The sequence below is a fragment of the Nerophis lumbriciformis genome, linkage group LG25, assembly GCF_033978685.3.
Source record: "Nerophis lumbriciformis linkage group LG25, RoL_Nlum_v2.1, whole genome shotgun sequence".
In the NCBI taxonomy this organism is placed as follows: domain Eukaryota; kingdom Metazoa; phylum Chordata; class Actinopteri; order Syngnathiformes; family Syngnathidae; genus Nerophis; species Nerophis lumbriciformis.
The window spans coordinates 8,850,575-8,870,223 of NC_084572.2; the positions used below are offsets into that span (position 1 = coordinate 8,850,575).

Genomic DNA, 19,649 nt, shown 5'->3' on the forward strand with positions numbered 1-19,649 from the left:
CTGATCACACAGCATACTATCAGCTGTCCCATGCGCCGTGGACCACGGGCAGGAAGGGCAGGTCGGTGCTGCCCAGGTAGGTCCGCCCTCGGTGCTGGAACACGTCGCTGATGGCCCACGTCAGTCGGCCTTCCGGATCGTGCAGGGAAGCCACCAGCCGGCCGTCCAAGTCCAGCTCCAGAACCAAAGCGTAGCGCGGCAGCAGCACGTTGTAGAAGCTCAGAGGAACCACCTGAACACATGTAATACCACTTTGTGCCTCAGGGTGGTGACAGGACAGCCAAGTTAACACAGAGGAACAATTATAGGAGGACAATATTCTCAATTAATGATAAACTAATGATTGTTTGGAATCATTTAAAGAGTGACAATTACTGAGCGTGCATTAACAGCCATGGCTGTAGGCAACCTCCTAATGTAGTTGTTGTGACCTCCATAGCTGCATTTAATGTAGAAGCTGAAACTGCATGCACTATAAAATGTTCCTACTTAGATGTGGTGTGAAAGTCACGTGTGTTGTACTGTTGTGTAATAGCACCATTCACGCTGACTCTGCTGTTACAACACTGGTTGTGTTGCTGCTGTGTTATAATAAATAATAAACATATAAATGAATGAAAATGTTTTTCTTCTACACTTTCTTATTCACTACCACCAAACATTAAAGTGCAAAATATTTAACTTGTTTTATTTTGTTTTATATATTATATATAAATATAAATGTTTTATATAAAACTATTAACTTGATTTATATATTATAAACATATTTTATTACACTGCGACTTGTTTTATATATTATAAACGTGCTACCTTATTTTTACACACAATTATTAACTTGTTATATGGACATTAATATAAACTTGTTTTATATAGCAACTTAATTGTTTCATATATTAACATGTTTTATATATTGTTAATTTGTTTTATAAATACATTTATTGTAATATTTATTGTTTTATATGCTATTAATATTAATAACTTATTTTATATATTATTAACTGGTTTTTATACTGTTAACTTGTTTCATATATTATAAACTTATTTTATATATTGATTTGGTCTAGATATTAACATTTGGTTGATTAATAACTTGTTTTATAAAATATGATAACTTAATTTATATATTATTAACTTGTTTTGTATAATATTAATAACTTGTCTTATATATTATTACTAATAACTTGTTTTGTATATTGGTTGGTAGGTTAAATTGTTTTATATATCATAACTTCTTTAATATAACTGACTTTTATATATTATAATAAATTATTCATACATTAACTTATTTTATATAATATTAATAACTTGTTTTATATATAGATTTTTTTTTTCACACATTAATAACTTGATTAATATATAGATTTTTTTTATATATTATAACTTCTTTTATACATAATTAACTTGTTTAATTTGGCAACACTAAATTGGCTCTAGTGTGTGAATGTGAGTGTGAATTGTCTATCTGTGTTGGCCCTGTGATGAGGTGGCGACTTGTCCAGGGTATACCCCGCCTTCCACTCGAATGCAGCTGGGATAGGCTCCAGCACCCCCTGCGACCCCGAACGGGACAAGCAGTAGAAAATGGATGGAATTTATTATTAACTAGTTGTAGATATTTATTATGTACTTGTTTAATATATTTGTAATTTTCAGGAGCCTGCCTTCAATTATTGCCTTTTTAAATCTTCATCTTTGTGTATTAGTTCAAACAACAGAATAATTATATTTTCCCTTCACGTACAACAAATGAAAGTGAAATTAATTTTCTCGCTTGCATCTTTCAAAGAAACAGCTTTCACAGCATCTCGGAAATGAAGAACTTTCATTGCAATGCATGATGGGAAATCTCTGACCTTAGCCATGAAGCGTTTGACAGCTGGGTAGGGTGCGATCATGTCCAGGAAGGGAGGCGTCCACTTGCGGAAGCGTGGCGTTGTTATGCCGACCACGAATGTTCCACGGTCGCTGAGGCGGATGTTGTCAGGGTAACCCACCATGTTGTCCATGACCACCTCCTTGGTGCCTGCCTTAGTGCCTTTTAGCCAGAACCTGACACAAACACACTGTCAACTTGTCCTGTCACCGTGTGTGTGTGTTCTTGTATTTCTACACTTCTTGAGACATGAAGAAGGAAAAGTATCTTCCATATGAGGAGGTGTGAACAAGTGATGACATAAATCAAAAACATCGCATCTAATAGAGAATGTCTCATTTGCACCCCTGCTGGTGACATCTATCAAAATGAGGGTGGTCCCAAAAAGGAGGGATCTTTCACATTGACTGTGTCGCTTTTAAAAGTGCTCCCCCCTCTGGTCAACATATGAAATAACAAGTGTGTGTAAGACATTGAAATGCTCCCCCTTTGGCCAAAATTAATTAATATATATATATATATATATATATATATATATATGGAGACATACTGTAATAACTTGAAGTAAATAATGAAGATTAAAAATCAATTACAAAAAAATTGTTTTTAACTAAAAGCAGTCTTTCTCACAATGTGTCGACTTTTTTCTTTTAAAATTTGGAACAATTTCTCATATTCTTTTTGTTTCTGTAATATTGTAATATTTTCTTGTAAAATTACTTTTTTTAATGTAAAATTATAACTTTTTAATGCAAAATGGTGACATTTGTCATGCAAAAGTTTGACTTTTATCACAATATTGAAATTTTTTTTGTTCTCGTAAAATAGTGAAATTTTTGGAGTAAAATTAAGACTTTTTTCATAATTTTGCAGAGTAAAATTCTGATATTATAATATTGCGAACATTTTTTAGTTTTTCTTATTAAGTTGTGACTTTTGGCGAGTAAAATTGCGACTCTCTTCATAAAATTGCCAAGTTGTTAAGCTTTTCTTGTCAAATGCGACTGTTATTGAGTTAAATTCCAACTTTTATCATAATATTGCACAAATGTTCAGTTTTTCTTGTAAAATTTTGACTTGTGTTGAGTAAAATTACGACTTTTATTATAACACTGCCAAAATTCTAAATTTTCTTGTGAAATTGTGACCTTTTTCTTGTGAAATTCCAACTCATTTTTCGCAACAAGCTTTTTTATATTTACATAGTATGTATATATTATTAATGTTGTAAATACACATCTTTATATATCTACAAAGGCTGGTCCTAAAGAGGTAGGCATTTTCTATGGTCTCAAGAAGGTAACAAATACAAAAATGTCTGTGTGTGTTCTTGTATTTCTACCCTTCTTGAGACAAGAAGAAGGAAAAGTATCTTCCATATGAGGAGGTGTGAACAAGTGATGACATAAATCATGGTCCCAATAACATTGCATCTAATAGAGAATGTCTCATTTGCACCCCTGCTGGTGACATCTATCAAAATGAGGGTGGTCCCAAAAAGGAGGGATTTTTCACATTGACTGTGTGTCGCTTTTAAAAGTGCTCCCCCTCTGGCCAACATATGAAATAACAAGTGTGTGTAAGAAATTGAAATGGTCCCCCTTTGGCCAAAATTAATTTAAAAAATATATATATATATTTGTATATAGAGACATACTGTAATAACTTGAAGTAAATAATGAATATCAAAAACCAATTACAAACAAAAAAATCAAAAAAAATTAAAATAACTAAAAGCTTACCTTTTTTATATTTGCATAGTATTTATGTATTAGTAATGTTGTAAATACACATCTTTATATATTTAGAAAGGGTGGTCCTAAAGAGGGAGGCATTTTTCTCAGGTCTCAAGAAGGTAAGAAATACAAGAATGCGTGTGTGTGTGTGTTACCGCAGGATGCGGCCGATGCTGGTCTCGGCCAGGAGCAGGAAGTTCTCGTCGGGCGAGAGCGCGATGCCGTTGGGCATGTAGAGAGAATCCAGCAGGACGGTCACTTCTCTAGTGTGAGGATCGTAGGAGAGAAGACGGCCGAGGTTGTTCAGCTCGATTACCTGGGAAGAAGACGTGACATTGTGAGCCACCAGAAGGCAGCACTTCCTTGTTTCTGATGCCATTTAGGAAGAAAGGTCACCTCCAGCTTGACATGTCTCCTCCCCCAGCGACTGGAAGAGTCGGTGAAATAAACCATCCCCGTCTGGGAGGAGATGTCCAGGCCGTTTAGGAAGGCAAAAGGCACGCCAGCAGCGCCTAAAAACAAACAAAACCCTCTTTTTCACCAACATTTCCAGAATATTTGACAACTTTTTTTACTGAGATAAAAATTCAAAAAAAGTGACACCCACCCTCTGAGTTGGACACCAACACCGTCTTCTCTCCGGTGTGCGGGTCGACGCTGTGCAGTCCCAAGTAGGAGTCGGCCACGATGAGGTTACCATGGCGATCCAGACGCACGCCGTGAGGACGACCACACACCGGCTCGTAGGCCGTGCTGCTCCCTGATAGCACACATATGACATTTGTGGCGCCCCCTTCGGGTTTTACACATAGTCTTTGTGTACTTGTACTTATTCTTTGTGTACTTATACTTAGTTTGTGTGTACTTACACTTAGTTTGTGTGTACTTACACTTAGTCCTTACGTACATACACTCTGTGTTTGTGTACTTACTCACTGTGTTTGTGTACTTATACTGTATTTTTGTACTTTCACTGTATTTTTGTACTTACTCTTAGTCTGTACATACTTACACTTCGTCCGTACGTACCTACACTTTGTCCGTACGTACCTACACTTTGTCCGTACGTACCTACACTTTGTCCGTACGTACCTACACTTTGTCCGTACGTACCTACACTTTGTCCGTACGTACCTACACTTCGTCCGTACGTACTTAAACTCTGTCTTTGTGTACTTACACTGTATTTTTGTACTTACTCTTAGTTTGTGTGTACTTACACTTAGTCCGTACATACTTACACTTAGTCCGTACATACTTACACTTTGTCCGTACGTACTTAAACTCTGTCTTTGTGTACTTACACTGTATTTTTGTACTTACTCTTAGTTTGTGTGTACTTACACTTAGTCCGTACATACTTACACTTAGTCCGTACATACTTACACTTAGTCCGTACATACTTACAATTCGTCCGTACGTACTTACAGTACACTTTGTCCGTACGTACGTACTTACACTCTGTCTTAGTGTACTTACACTGTCTTTGTGTACTTACACTTAAGTGTGTAGTCACATTTAGTCCTTGCATACTTATACTTTGTTTTTGGGTAGTTATGCTTCATCTTTGTGTACTTACACTTAATTTGTGTGTACTGGGCGGCATAGCTCGGTTGGTAGAGTGGCCGTGCCAGCAACTTGAGGGTTCAAGGTTCGATTCCCGCTTCTGCCATCTTAGTCACTGCTGTTGTGTCCTTGGGCAAGACACTTTACCCGCCAGCTCCCAGTGTCACCCACACTGCTTTAAATGTAACTTAGATATTGTGTTTCACTATGTAAAGCGCTTTGAGTCACTAGAGAAAAGCACTATATATATATAATTGACTGACTGACTTACACTTAGTTTTTGTGTACTTACATTCAGTCCTTGTGTACTTACACTTAGTCTTTACATACTTATACTTGTTAACTTACACTTAACCTACGTATACAAGACATGCTAGCATCCATGTAATACGTATATGATGCATGCGAGCATAAATCTACTTAGAGCTGGGCCGATAAAATGATATCAATATATAATCGCGATAGACACAATGGATATCATTAAAAAATGCGTTCGATAAAACGTTCCATATATTTTATTTTTTTGTTTTGGGTCGAAAGTAACTGTAAAGAATGAAGAATAGTTGGCTGCATGAACAACGCAGTCTGGTAACTTAGCAAAACAGGAAGTGGTCAGTGAGCAATGTGAGAGACACGTAACAGTATCATCTATCATGTTTGGTTGTGCCATTTTTCTGTTGATTCTCTCCACTGATTGTGAAGAGAATGTAAACAAAGAGCGAATAAATTGTCGATAAAACAAAAAAGAAAGTCACCTCGACAGTATGGCAGTGTTTTTATTTTTTCAAACGGACTGCAGTCCTTCGTCGCGCTCATCTTTTCTTTTAAATCCTCCTAAGTTCCCTATTCAGATGTACGGAAACAACAGGTAGGAACTAAAATGCAGGACTGAATGAATAAAATAAATAAGAAAATATAACCAATGTGCTACTTCATAATAATAATTTGGTTCAATATTATTTAAATAATGACTATATAACAAAAAAAATGTTCCATACTTAAAGAAGAATAGGAGACCAAATTAATGTTACACAGACCACATAATTTCTCGGCACTAAACATTCAGAAAATAGTTCTTCTCAGGTTTCTATGTTCACACTTTGCACTATTTTGTCACACTTTAATAAGCATTTCTTACTTTTGCACCTTCATTTTATAAGGTTATAGTTAAGTGCTTATCGTGATTTTAGAATGTTGTTTACATTGATTGTTTTCCATAGTAGTGTTGACATTATTTTTCTTTCTGCCTTGATTGCTGAGGGGATTATAAACAGAGGAAGGTTACATTTTAAAAAATTGTTTAAGTACATTTAATGTATTTTTCTCCCGGTCCTTATTTTTCATAGGTCATAACAAATATGAATAATCATCAATATAAAAAAAACTTATAAAGAGAAAACAAAATAACAAATAACAAAATATAACCAATGTGCTACTTCATAATAATAATTTGGTTCAATAATATTTAAATAATAATTACTGCATAACAAAAAATAATTTCCATACTTGAATAAGAATATGAGACCAAATTAATGTTACACAGACCACGTGACTTCCTGGCACTAAACATTCAGAATGTAATTCTTCTCAGGTTTCTATGTTTACACTTTGCACTATTGTGTCCCACTTTAATAAGCATTTCTTACTTTAGCACCTTCATTTTAAGAGGTTATTATTAAGTGCTTATCAAGATTTTAGAATGTTGTTTACATTGACTGTTTTCCATTGTAGTGTTGACATTATTTTTCTTTCTGCCTTAATCACTGATGAGATTATAAACAGAAGAAGGTTACATTAAAAAAAAAAAAAAAAATCATTAATAAAAAGAAAAAAACATTTAACATTTAATGTATTTTTCTCCTGGTCCATATTTTTCTTAAGTCATAAATAATATAAATAATCATCAGTATAAAAAAACTCAGAGAAAACAAAATAACAACAATAACAATATACAACTAATGTGCTACTTTGCAATGATATTTTGGTTCAATAATATTTAAATAATACTGATTGCATAACAAAAAAATATTTCCATACTTAAATAAGAATAGGAGACCAAATTAATGTTAAACAGACAAGCACAAAACATTCAGAAAATAGTTCTTCTCAGGTTTCTATGTTTACACTAAGACTGCAAAAACTAATCGATTAAATCGATCAAAATCAATTATAAAAATAGTTGGCGATTAATTTCGTCATCGATTTGTTGGATCTATGCTATGCGCAGAGGCTCTTTTTAATTTTGTATATATATTTTTTTTTTATCATTATTTTGTTATAAACCTTTATTTATAAACTGCAACATTTACAAACAGCTGAGAAACAATAATCAAAATAAGTATGGTGCCAGTATGCTGTTTTTAAAAAAAAAAACAAATACTGAAAAGGATAGAAATGTAGTTTGTCTCTTTTATCCGATTATTAATCGATTAACCGAAGTAATAATCGACAGATTAATCGATTATTAAATTAGTTGTAGCCCTAGTTTACACTTTGCACTATTTTGTCACACTTTAATAAGCATTTCTTACTTTTGCACGTTCATTTTAAGAGGTTATTGTTAAGTGCTTATTGTGATTTTAGAATTTCGTTTACGTTGATTATTTTCCATAGTAGTGTTGACATTCTTTTCCTTTCTTCCTTGATCGCTGAGAAGATTATAAACAGAGGAAGGTTACATTTAGAAAAAGAAAAAGAAAAATTACATTTAGTGTATTTTTCTCGTAGTCCATATTTTTCATAGGTCATAAAACATATAAATCCATCTGTAGGAGCCTAAATGCTGTTAAAGTTCATTTACATTACACGGAAGGTGCTTTATGTTTATTCAGCCAAAATGGGACTATTTACTTTATTTGCATAATATGACAATGTATATATTGCATGCTTAAAGTAATTAGAAGGCTCACTTTATTTGTAATTATTACATTTGTGTGAATAATTTGATAACGCACTATTTTATACTGCTTTAATACAGTGAAAAACACGTAACTGTTTAATTGCATATATGGCGGAAGGATCTGTGTGGTAATAAGGTTTGGACACAATGTATTATGGGTAATGTTAGTCAGGTATGGTGGAATCGAGCCACACAGTTTTTTGACCTTACTCTTACTTTTTCTTACTCTTCCTTACTGTAACACACTCGCTTTATTTTGCCATTAATTTTCTCCCACATCGTTATTGTTTGACGTTTTGAATAATTAAGTTCTAGGGCTGCAACAACTAATCGAATAAAATCGATGATAAAAATAGTTGGCGATTAATTTAGTAGATATATCCGAAAATATCGGCCTGCCGATATTATCGGCCGATAAATGGAAATTATCGGTATCGTTTTTTTTAATTATCGGTATCGTTTTTTTAATTTTTTATTTAATCAACATAAAAAACACAAGATACACTTACAATTAGTGCACGAACCCAAAAAACCTCCCTCCCCCATTTACACAAAAGGGTTGTTTCTTTCTGTTATTAATATTCTGGTTCCTACATTATATATCAATATATATCAATCAATCAATGTTTATTTATATAGCCCTAAATCCCAAGTGTCTCAAAGGGCTGCACAAGCCACAACGACATCCTCGGTACAGAGCCCACATAAGGGCAAGGAAAAACTCACCCCAGTGGGACGTCGATGTGAATGACTATGAGAAACCTTGGAGAGGACCGCATATGTGGGTAACCCCCCCAATACAGTCTGCAAGGGATACAGTCCGTAAGCACACATGATTGTGCGTGCTGCTGGTCCACTAATAGTACTAACCTTTAACACTTAATTTTACTCATTTTCATTAATTACTAGTTTCTATGTAACTGTTTTTATATTGTTTTACTTTCTTTTTTATTCAAGAATTATTTTTAAATTTATTTATCTTATTTTATTATTATTTTTTAAAAGTACCTTATGTTCACCATACCTGGTTGTCCAAATTAGGCATAATAATGTGTTAATTCCACGACTGTATATATCGGTTGATATCGGTATCGGTAATTAAAGAGTTGGACAATATCGGAATATCGGATATCGCAAAAAGCCATTATCAGACATCCCTATATTTTAGTCATCGATTCGTTGGATCTATGCTATGCACAGGCTACTTTTTTTAAATTTATTTATTTATTTTTAATAAACCTTTATTTATAAACTGCAACATTTACAAACAGCTGAGAAACAATAATCAAAATAAGTATGGTGCCAGTATGTTGTTTTTTTTCCAATAAAATACTGGAAAGGATAGAAATGTAGTTTGTCTCTTTTATCCGATTATTAATCGATTAATAGAAGTAATAATCGACAGATTAATCTATTATCAAATTAGTTGTAGCCCTATTAAGTTCATAAGTAAACGATACAAAACGAAGAGGAGCGCCTGGAGTTTTGTTTGTTGTTGCCGCAGCAAGCGGAGCAGGAGAAAGTAGAGGAGCGTCAAGCTAAGCCTTCATTAGGAAACTACACCATCCATCCATTTTCTACCGCTTGTCCCTTTGGGGGTAAAACATAAATAATCATCAATATAAAAAATTTAAAGAGAAAAATGCTCAGTGATTTACGGACAATTCGTCAACAAGTTTTTGTTTTTTTTAACTGATTTCATGTGCACCGTATTTTTCGGACTATAAGTCGCAGTTTTTTTTCCATAGTTTGGCCGACTTATACTCAGGAGCGACTTATGTGTGAAATGATTAACACATTAGCGTAAAATATCAAATAATATTATTGATCTCATTCACGTAAGAGACTAGACGTATAAGAGTTTAATGGGATTTAGCGATTAGGAGTGACAGATTGTTTGGTAAACGTATAGCATGTTCTATATGTTATAGTTATTTGAATGACTCTTACCATAATATCATACCTGCCAACTTTTGAAATAAGAAAAACCTAGTAGCCAGGGTCCAGGGGCCGCAGGCCCCGGTAGGTCCAGGACAAAGTCCTGGTGGGGGGTTCAGGCTTCGCCCCCCGACGCAAAATGATTATTAGCATTCAGACAGGTTAAAATGTTGCTAAAACCATCACTTTTCTATCAGTCACAGTGACTTTTCAAAACAAAAATATTACAGCAAAAATCATATGGGTTGATTGACATGTTTATTCTGTAAGCTAACTTCAATAGTTTGAAATTATTTTGACAGTTAATGCCAGTTATCCTGTCAACCTTTCACAAGACTTCAATTTGTTAATTGAAAGTATAAACAGTATAAACACTTTTTACAGTAAACAAATGGTAAAACAGTACTAAACAATTCCATTAAAAAAAAATTGGTGTCATTATTAACTTTCTGTCCAAGCTTGTATAATCTACTGCCTTGTTCAATTGTATAAAATATTCTGTGCCTAAAATTCACATTTCTATCACAATTATCATACTGTAAACATGGTAAGCTAACTTCATTAAAATTAATAGTCCTGTCAATAGCATGGAATTACAATTCAAATGTCGTTTTTTTGTAAGCCTTTCAAAAGAATTCAAAATATGAAAAATTCATGAAAATTAATTTAAGCCATCAGACACTTGAAAAGTGGCACATCACATCTCTAATGTAATCATTTTAACTTTTCAACAGAAATAGCACTGCAAAAATATTAAGGACATACTTCTGTATTTTGGTAGTTATGCTGTCAACATTTAACAAGATTTCTTCAACTTGGACTTGAAAGCATAAATAGTATAAACACTTTTAACAGTATAACAGTACTAAACAAATCCAATAGATATCATTGGTGTCATTTTCCACTTGTATCGCTAGCAACGGCATTAGACTTGTGTTCTTTTGTCCCAACGTGGTCTTTTACATCGCTAATTCCTCCGTGTCCGATCGAAAAATCTTGTCTGCACAAGGTGCAATTCGCGTAGTTTTCACCCTTTTTAGAACGGATAATTATTCCCGGATAGGCTTTTGAATATTCTTCACGGAATGACTGCAGTTTTCTTTTCGGTTTAAGACTCGTTTGCGATTTTTCTCCGGCTGATTCCATGATCGTTCGCTCGTTTGGAAACAATGGCAACAGGTGCCTTGTGCTTGGCAGCGGTGCTATAAATAGCCTCGCGCATTTAAAAACTTTTTTTTTTTAATTAATGAAAAACCGTATTTTTTATCACTGCAACCGTAACCCGGAATAGGTTGATGAAAACCGTACTAATTACGGGAAAACCGGAGTAGTTGGCAGGTATGTAATATGTTACGTTAACTAGGGATGATGTCCGAAATCGGTTCTCCCGGTTGTTTGATAAGAAAAGAACCGATTCCATGGACTCTAATCCCTTTTTGAGAACCGGTTCCCGTTATCGAAGCCACTATAGTAAAGAAAAAGAGTTGGTTCTTTATTCAAATTCCTGGGAACGAATCCCTTCCCACATACAGGAAATGCCCTGTGGGACTTGCAATGTTATGCCCATTTGATTGTAAACTCTTACTGATACCTTGTGGCGATATGAAAATACTACGCGTCATTAGTTTGGGCACTTCCGGGTTGAGACAATTGAGAAGTAGACAAGTTGTGTTAGCACTTACAAGCCTTGGAAAAGATAACTCTGTAAGTAAACTGTTTAACTTGTTTATGTAACTCAATATTAAAGTGGAAAGTGTTTAAGTTTGATACTAAGATGTTTATTGAAAAACGATTTTTGTGCACTGTTTCAATGGATGTTTTGAGGACTTAAAATGGCTGCCAGTCGTGTATTTCCACCATCGAAATAGTTTCAACACTGAGAAGTATTTGTTTGATGATAGTACTTTAAATTTGTGTGAAGCTAATATTTACATATTGTGTATTACATTTCAGTATGTTAATTGAATCACATAGCTTATACATTTGTCATTGTGTGTATTTCAGTTAAAAACAAAACAAACAAAAAAACAGTCCAGTGCAAGACAAAAGTAAAGATAAGAAAAGACAAAGCAAGATCAACAACAATAAAGAGCCTAAATGGATTAATCTGCTTTGGATTGTTTGTCAGCTGTCTGCCAAGCTGTATAACCTCAACACGTATAGTGAGGGCAGAACAGGCAATATGCAATTATTGCCAGGCTTCGCTCTCATGTAAGGGGGGAAGAATTGTTGATTGATGACTGTGGTGTTCTTAGTGTCATAGTGTGTGTAGTTAGTATGTTCCAATAGCAGCAGAAGTGCACTTTTTGGAGAGCTGTATTATTTTCAGTTTTGTGCCCAAGGGACTGATTTTATTTAACACTATATTATTATTTATACACCTATAGTGATCACAGAGACAGGTTGTTTTTGTGTTACTGTATTTTTTTTTTCCCTGAAAAATCCCACTTAATATATTTTGGGTAACAGCAGTCAATATATATATATATTTTTTTAGGGGGGTAACAGTCAATATTTATTTTATTTTTTATTATAAAATAAAAGTGAGCTTTTGTTAAACCAAATATTGTTTTTTTTTCCCATATACAACAATCTATCTGGATTTTATAAGAGAATCGATAAGGAATCGGTTCGATAATAGGCTCAAACTCGATAATTTCTTATCAAACATCATCCCTAACGTTAACATACCAGGCACGTTCTAGGTTGGTTATTTATGCCTCATATAACGTACACTTATTCAGCCTGTTGTTCACTATTCTTTATTTATTTTAAATTGCCTTTCAAATGTCTATTCTTGGTGTTGGCTTTTATCAAATACATTTCCCCAAAAAATGCGACTTATACTCCAGTGCGACTTATATGTTTTTTTCCTTCTTTATTATGCATTTTCGGCCGGTGCGACTTATACTCTGGAGCGACTTATACTCCGAAAAATACGGTAATTCAAAAAGACAAACCACATTCCGGTAGGTTCTGGCCCATTTGGGTGATGAAGGTGAGGCTGTCATCAGCACCGATCCTCCACAGCTTCCCATCCACCGTCCCCGTGTAGATGTTCCCTGGCAAAAAACACACACATTATTTGTCAAAGTTGTCGCAACAACAACGGGGTCAAATGTGACGCTAACACACCCTCCTCATCGGCAGTGAAAGATTCTGGACCGTGGAGTTTCCCCTCAAAGAGTCTGCGGCCTTCCTGCAGGCGAGTGTTGGCAGCGAGCGGACCGTCGAGCGCCGGCGGAGGCCCTTTCAGCCTGGAAAGGAGGGTGAGCCAGGTCAAAGTTGAAAGGTCAGTGTGGGTTAGTGCACGTACACGTGGGCTTTGGGGTCGATGGGTGAAGGCAGGAAGTAAAATCCAGCGGCCACGGCCAGCAAAGCCACCGACAGCCACCTTTCACCCCACCTGGCAACACAGGATGAGTCAGCAATAATATTAATGATAAGCCTGTCCGCCATGTTTGTTGTCCAACTTATACACTAGATACACAAATACACATACAAACTAATATATCTGGTATTTTTTAATTGTATTATTGACCCAATTGAGATGTATGGTACGGTAAATTAAATGTTATTTGAAGCTTATGAAATGACATTGACACATTTTAAGCCCTATTCGTCGTTTAGTTTTGTGCTTCGCGCCTTTTTTGTCAATAATTAAACCAAACTTTAAACCACATCATAATGACGAGTCTGGCTAACTAACTTAATTTCGGTCTGGGAATTAATTAAAAAAACAACAACTTTCAAATAAAAGAACTAAAAAAATAAAAGTTCAACTTACATGGTGTTAAGTGGTCGTCTGGAACCGAATGAGCAAACATTAATGAAGGGAAGTGAAGACATTCGTTGAAAAGAGAACATCCGTCTTGGTTCTTCAAAGTAAAAGTTGGTGGTGGAAGAAATTGTAAAATGAGGGTGCGTAGTGGGGTTACAATGTTGAAAAATCATCAAATAAAAGTCGTAGAAGATGTTCATTGTTTTCATACTCACATTGCCGGTTTCCACCACACGTTCATTTAAACAAGAACAACATTTTTCCTTTTACGTCGAAGCCAGTTCGGACTTTTACGGGGCGTTTATACTACATCGACTAGCTTTCTTGCTGCGCGTGTGAGATTGAGTTTGTAGGGGGCAGGGGAGGTGGGTTCAAACTAAGGTCAGGAGGCGGAGCTTCAAAAAACGTAGAAACAAAATACAAAATACAAAAACGTAAAAATAACAACATGTATCACAAAATCTTTTTTTGGTACTAAATTTATGTAACAGATTTTTTTTTTACATCAAATTATTCATTTCATTAAATAAATAAAAATTCAGTGTATAAAAATTCAGTGCAAAAAAATGTTTTGTGTGAAAAAGATTCCGTGCAGAAATCATTGCTTCAAAACTCACGACCCACTTCCATTAATTTAAAACAAAAGCACCTCATTGGCTGGTTCTGAGACAGGATCGATTGCTTCAGTCGAGGACTGCAACAACGAATCGATTACATCGATTAAAATCGATTATAAAAATAGTTGGCGATTAATTTAGTCGTCGATTCGTTGGATACATGCTATGCGCATGCGCAGAGGCTACTTTTTTTATATATATAATTTTTTTTATAAACCTTTATTTAGAATTTGCAACATTTACAAACAGCTGATAAACAATAATCAAAATAAGTATGGTGCCAGTATGTAGTTTAATCTTTTCCAATAAAATACTGGAAAGGATAGAAATTTTGTTTGTCTCTTTTATCCGATTATTAATCGATTAATCGAAGTAATAATCGACAGATTAATCGCTTATCAAATTAGTTGTTAGTTGCAGCCCTACTTCAGTCTTAATTTACCGGAAGTGAGTCTTGAGTTTCTAAGCAACGAATATTTCTGCACTGATTTTTTTTTATACACTTTATTTTTTGTTACTTTGTACACTGATTTTTTACACAATGACTTTCTAAAACATTGTATTTTAACAAAATGTTTTTTTAAACACACATTGCAGCATCATTTGATATACAAATTCACAAATCACAAAATTCACAGGCAAATAATTCATTGACAAAAATTCAGCGCCAAAAAAGCTTTTTGTAATAGACACAAATTGACAAAAAAAAAAAACAGCAACAAGTTGTTTTCCTTTTTAAAGTTCACCTTTAATAGCTGCACGTGAGCGATTACAATGTTGGAGCATCTGCAAAAACAACAAAACAATCTTCAGTTTGCAGACGCTGTAAAGAGAGAGAAAGGCACACTTTGAGTAAAAGTCCACAAATTCCTTCTTGAACTATGGCTTCAACTACAGCAACTAAACACAACTTCCAGAATGATTACAATTCATTCTCATTTGGACTCCAGCCGCGACTTCTATTGTCATTGCACAGCTTTACAAGAATCAACAGTTGCCATGGTAACACGTCGTACATGAACACGAGGCCTAATAAGGACACACACAATGTATACGTGGTGAAATAAAGTGTGGAAAGTCACGTCAACATCGCAGAAGTTTGCAGCGTAGTGAAAAGGGAAAAAGGAAAAAAAAAACATAAAAAAAACATCTTCCCTGAATAAATCATTTAAAGTGCCCCCCCCAAAAAATACATCTTAAGTTGATACAACTGATGTCAAGTTCAGCTAAGAGATACACAACACATTAAGATGTGATAAGCGTTTCCATGGAGACTCTTGTAATCAAGTATGGTAGCACAGAAAGGACAAAATGTAGTTAGAATTTTGTTTGATTTAATTTGCTAATTTGGACTTTCCATTTAAGTTTAATCTATTAACAAAATTCATAAATTGTCCAAAATGCCCTTTTTCAAGCTAGGTTTGTAATAATGATTTCAAAAATTGCATCAATGCCCCGTAAACGTCATTTTGCCCCTTCTCTGCGTCCATATAAAGCCAGTGTTTCATAGACAAATAAATCACTTTAAATAAATCTCTACTTGATATATTTTGCTTCTAGTGGCTTCATGTTGCCCCAGGCAACACCACGAAACTATCTTTGGTTACAACGAGAGAATAATCATAGAATGATACAAAAATAAACCTGTAGCGAGGAGTAGTTGCAGTATTTGTCCACAAGGTGGTGCTGTTTCATAGGGCATGTACCAGAAAGCACGTTTTTGTTTCAATCAAATAAACACTTGTTGTTTACGACGTCTCTCGCCTTGCCCTGGTTTATAACTCATACAGAGCAAGACAGGCCAAGGGTGAAACGCACAAAAAGAGGTGCGGCTGTCAGCGCTTGCCTATCTCAACATGTTATTCTCCTTCTCCGCCTCGTGTCCTGCTTCTACACTACTCTACTTCCTCCATCACCCTTTGTCTACTTCCTGAAAGCTCCTTCTTCCAAACTCGCTCCTCTTCAATCCAACCTTATTCTCTTCTAAACTCTCGCTTCCTTTAACTTTTGTCTCCTCCTTCACATTATCCTTCTTCAAAGCCCGGAGAGCGCTGAGGATTGTGGGTAGTGTAGCCTGGTTTTGGCAAAAATAAGACTGAATAGAATAAAGAAGCTTCACCCATATAAATTAAGAAAAGGAAAATATGTACAGACTTGATAGTCTTTCATGGTTTGGCACGTCAGTCTTTGTCTTCAAGCAGCAAGTTGGCTTGTAGAATCCTCAAAGTCCACAAGGTTCTCCTCCGTCTTTATTCTTGGCGAGGTAAAAAAAAGAAGAAGGGGGGTTTAAGAAGGTCCTCGGACTTCCCTCAGCGCATCCCTCAGTCTCTGGCGGTAGGCGTCGTAGCGGCGAATCACTGCCTCCTTCTGCTCCGCTTCCTCTTTGTCCAGGATGCGCAGGAAGTTGCGCAGCTCTGGGACGGAGAAGGCGTCCCACTGAGGATGGGAAGACGGTCATGTGACTAGCGAGTAAAAACTACAAGCACAATAATCCAACGTTGAACTCATCGCATTTAAAAAGGATTGATTTACCGTATTTTTCGGAGTATAAGTCGCACCGGCCGAAAATGCATAATAAATAGGGATGTCTGATAATGGCTTTTTGCGATATCCGATATTGTCCAACTCTTTAATTACCGATACCGATATCAACCGATATAAACATTCGTGGAATTAACACATTATTATGCCTAATTTGGACAACCAGGTATGGTGAAGATAAGATACTTTTTAAAAAGATAAATAAATTAAAAACATTTTCTTGAATAAAAAAGAAAATAAAACAATATAAAAACTGTTACATTGAAACTAGTAATTAATGAAAATGAGTAAAATTAACTGTTAAAAGTTAGTACTATTAGTGGAGCAGCAGCATGCACAATCATGTGTGCTTACGGACTGTATCCCTGCAGACTGTATTGATATATATTGATATATAATGTAGGAACCACAATATTAATAACGGAAAGAAACAACCATTTTGTTCGAATGAGTGTGAATGATTGAATGGGGGAGGGAGGTTTTTTGGGTTGGTGCACTAATTGTAAGTGTATCTTGTGTTTTTTTATGTTGATTTAATAAAAAAATAAAAAAATAAAAATCCGATACCGATAATAAAAAAACGATACCGATAATTTCCAATATTACATTTTAACGCATTTATTGGCCGATAATATCGACAGGCCGATATTATCGGACATCTATAATAATAAAGAAGGAAAAAAACATATAAGTCGCACTGGAGTATAAGTCGCATTTTTGGGGGAAATGTATTTGATAAAAGCCAACAGCAAGAATAGAAATTTGAAAGGCAATTTAAAATAAATAAAGAATAGTGAACAACAGGCTGAATAAGTGTACGTTATATGAGGCATAAATAACCAACTGGTATGTTAACGTAACATATTATGGTAAGAGTCATTAAAAAAAAACTGCGACTTATAGTCCGAAAAAAACGGTACTTTAATTCAAGTCATAACTACCGTATTTTTCGGACTATAAGTGGCAGTTTTTTTCATAGTTTGGCCGGGGGTGCGACTTATACTCAGGAGCGACTTATGTGTGAAATGATGAACACAGCGTAAAATATCAAATAATATTATTGATCTCATTCACGTAAGAGACTAGACGTATAAGATTTCATGGGATTTAGCGATTAGATTGTTTGGTAAACGTATAGCATGTTCTATATGTTATAGTTATTTGAATGACTCTTACCATAATATGTTACGTTAACATACCAGTTGGTTATTTATGCCTCATATAACGTACACTTATTCAGCCTGTTGTTCACTATTCTTAATTTATTTTAAATTGCCTTTCAAATGTCTATTCTTGGTGTTGGCTTTTATCAAATACATTTCCCCCCAAAAATGCGACTTATACTCCAGTGCGACTTATATGTGTTTTTTTCCTTCTTTATTGTGCATTTTCGGTCGGTGTGACTTATACTACGGAGCGACTTATACTCCGAAAAATACGGTAAATAAAAAGTTATTCATTATTTATATTTCCATATTTTTTATGTGTTTGTCTTTAATTTTGGAACTGAAGATTTAAATTAGTTAGATTCTGTTAGATTCTCAAATGCTTAAGCTACTACAGGTTTGCGTTAGGGTTGTACGGTATACCGATACTAGTATAGTACCGCTATACTAATGGATCATATTCGGTACTATACTGCCTCTAAAAAGTACCGGTTCTCCTCCCGCCCTCTTTTTTTTTTAACAGGCATGACGGCGCGCCGTCACATCGTGACATTGCTGGTTTTACGAGCAGAGGAGCATGTTCAGCAGCGCACACACACACACACAGAGTACTTACAAGCAGACACAGTGTGTAGACAGAAAAGGGAGAACGGACGCATTTTGGCTTAAAAAGTCAAGATAAAGGTGAAGTTATAACACTGAAACACCCTCAGGAAGAGCTGCTTTAAGACATGGCTAGCTAGCTAGCGGCTAACGTCCAGCTGCAGTCTGCAGTGTTTGAGCTACTTCTAAATCACTAATCCTCACCTCCATGGTGAAAAAATAAAGTAAGTTTCTTAAAAGTATCATTATCACTGCAGGACGAGGAATAGCTAAACATGCTTCACTACACACCGTAGGAGGATACAATAGCTCACCGGCGTCACAATGTAAACAAACGCCATGGGTGGATCTACACCTGACATCCACTGAGATGATACCAAGTACAGGAGCGTATCTAGTCGATACTACTATGATTACATCGATATTGTTTTAGCATCACAAAATCTTTTTCCGTTTAAAAAAATTTATATTATGTTTATAAATTCAGGAAATACGTCCCTGGACACATGAGGACTTAAATTATGACCAATGTATGATCCTGTAACTACTTGGTATCGGATCGATATCCAAATGTGTGGTATCATCCAAAACTAATGTCACGTATCAAAGAATAAGTGATTATTACATTTTAACAGAAGTGTAGATAGAACATGTTAAAACAGAAAATGAGCAGATATTAACGGTAAATGAACAAGTGGATTATAATCAATGTCTACTGTTTGTCCCTCATAATGTGTACAAAATAATAGGTGTATAAATGACACAATATGTTACTGCATACGTCAGCAGATTAATTAGGAGCCTTTGTTTGTTTACTTACTACTAAAAGACAAGTTGTCCAGTATGTTCACTATTTTATTTAAGGACTAAATTGCAATAATAAACATATGTTTCATGTACTCTAAGATTTTATGTTCAAATAAAGCCAA

At 35.0% G+C, this 19,649-nt stretch overlaps 2 protein-coding genes across 3 annotated transcripts in view; both read right to left on the minus strand.

The window, feature by feature from the left end:
* Window positions 1-2: 2 nt before the first annotated feature.
* On the minus strand, window positions 3-14,118 carry LOC133621547 (adipocyte plasma membrane-associated protein). Of its 2 annotated transcripts, none has more exons than XM_061983638.1 (10): window positions 14,009-14,118; window positions 13,800-13,817; window positions 13,329-13,418; window positions 13,148-13,269; window positions 12,973-13,074; window positions 4,217-4,369; window positions 4,006-4,121; window positions 3,765-3,925; window positions 1,854-2,049; window positions 3-232 (listed from the first exon to the last, which is right to left on the minus strand). In XM_061983638.1, exons 1-10 carry the CDS (start codon window positions 14,032-14,034, stop codon window positions 20-22), a joined length of 1,197 nt encoding a protein of 398 aa, XP_061839622.1. In that variant the 5' UTR covers window positions 14,035-14,118; the 3' UTR covers window positions 3-19. The 2 variants fall into 2 exon arrangements, with proteins under 2 accessions (XP_061839622.1, XP_061839621.1); XM_061983637.1 differs by having other exon boundaries at window positions 13,800-13,890.
* Window positions 14,119-14,983: 865 nt separating this feature from the next.
* rassf3 (Ras association domain family member 3) overlaps window positions 14,984-19,649 on the minus strand; it is a 119,510-nt gene continuing 114,844 nt past the window's right edge. The window contains exon 7 of the mRNA XM_061983639.1: window positions 14,984-16,846. Coding sequence (XP_061839623.1) covers window positions 16,697-16,846 — 150 coding nt within the window. The 3' untranslated portion in view covers window positions 14,984-16,696. The remainder of the gene's footprint in view (window positions 16,847-19,649) is intronic.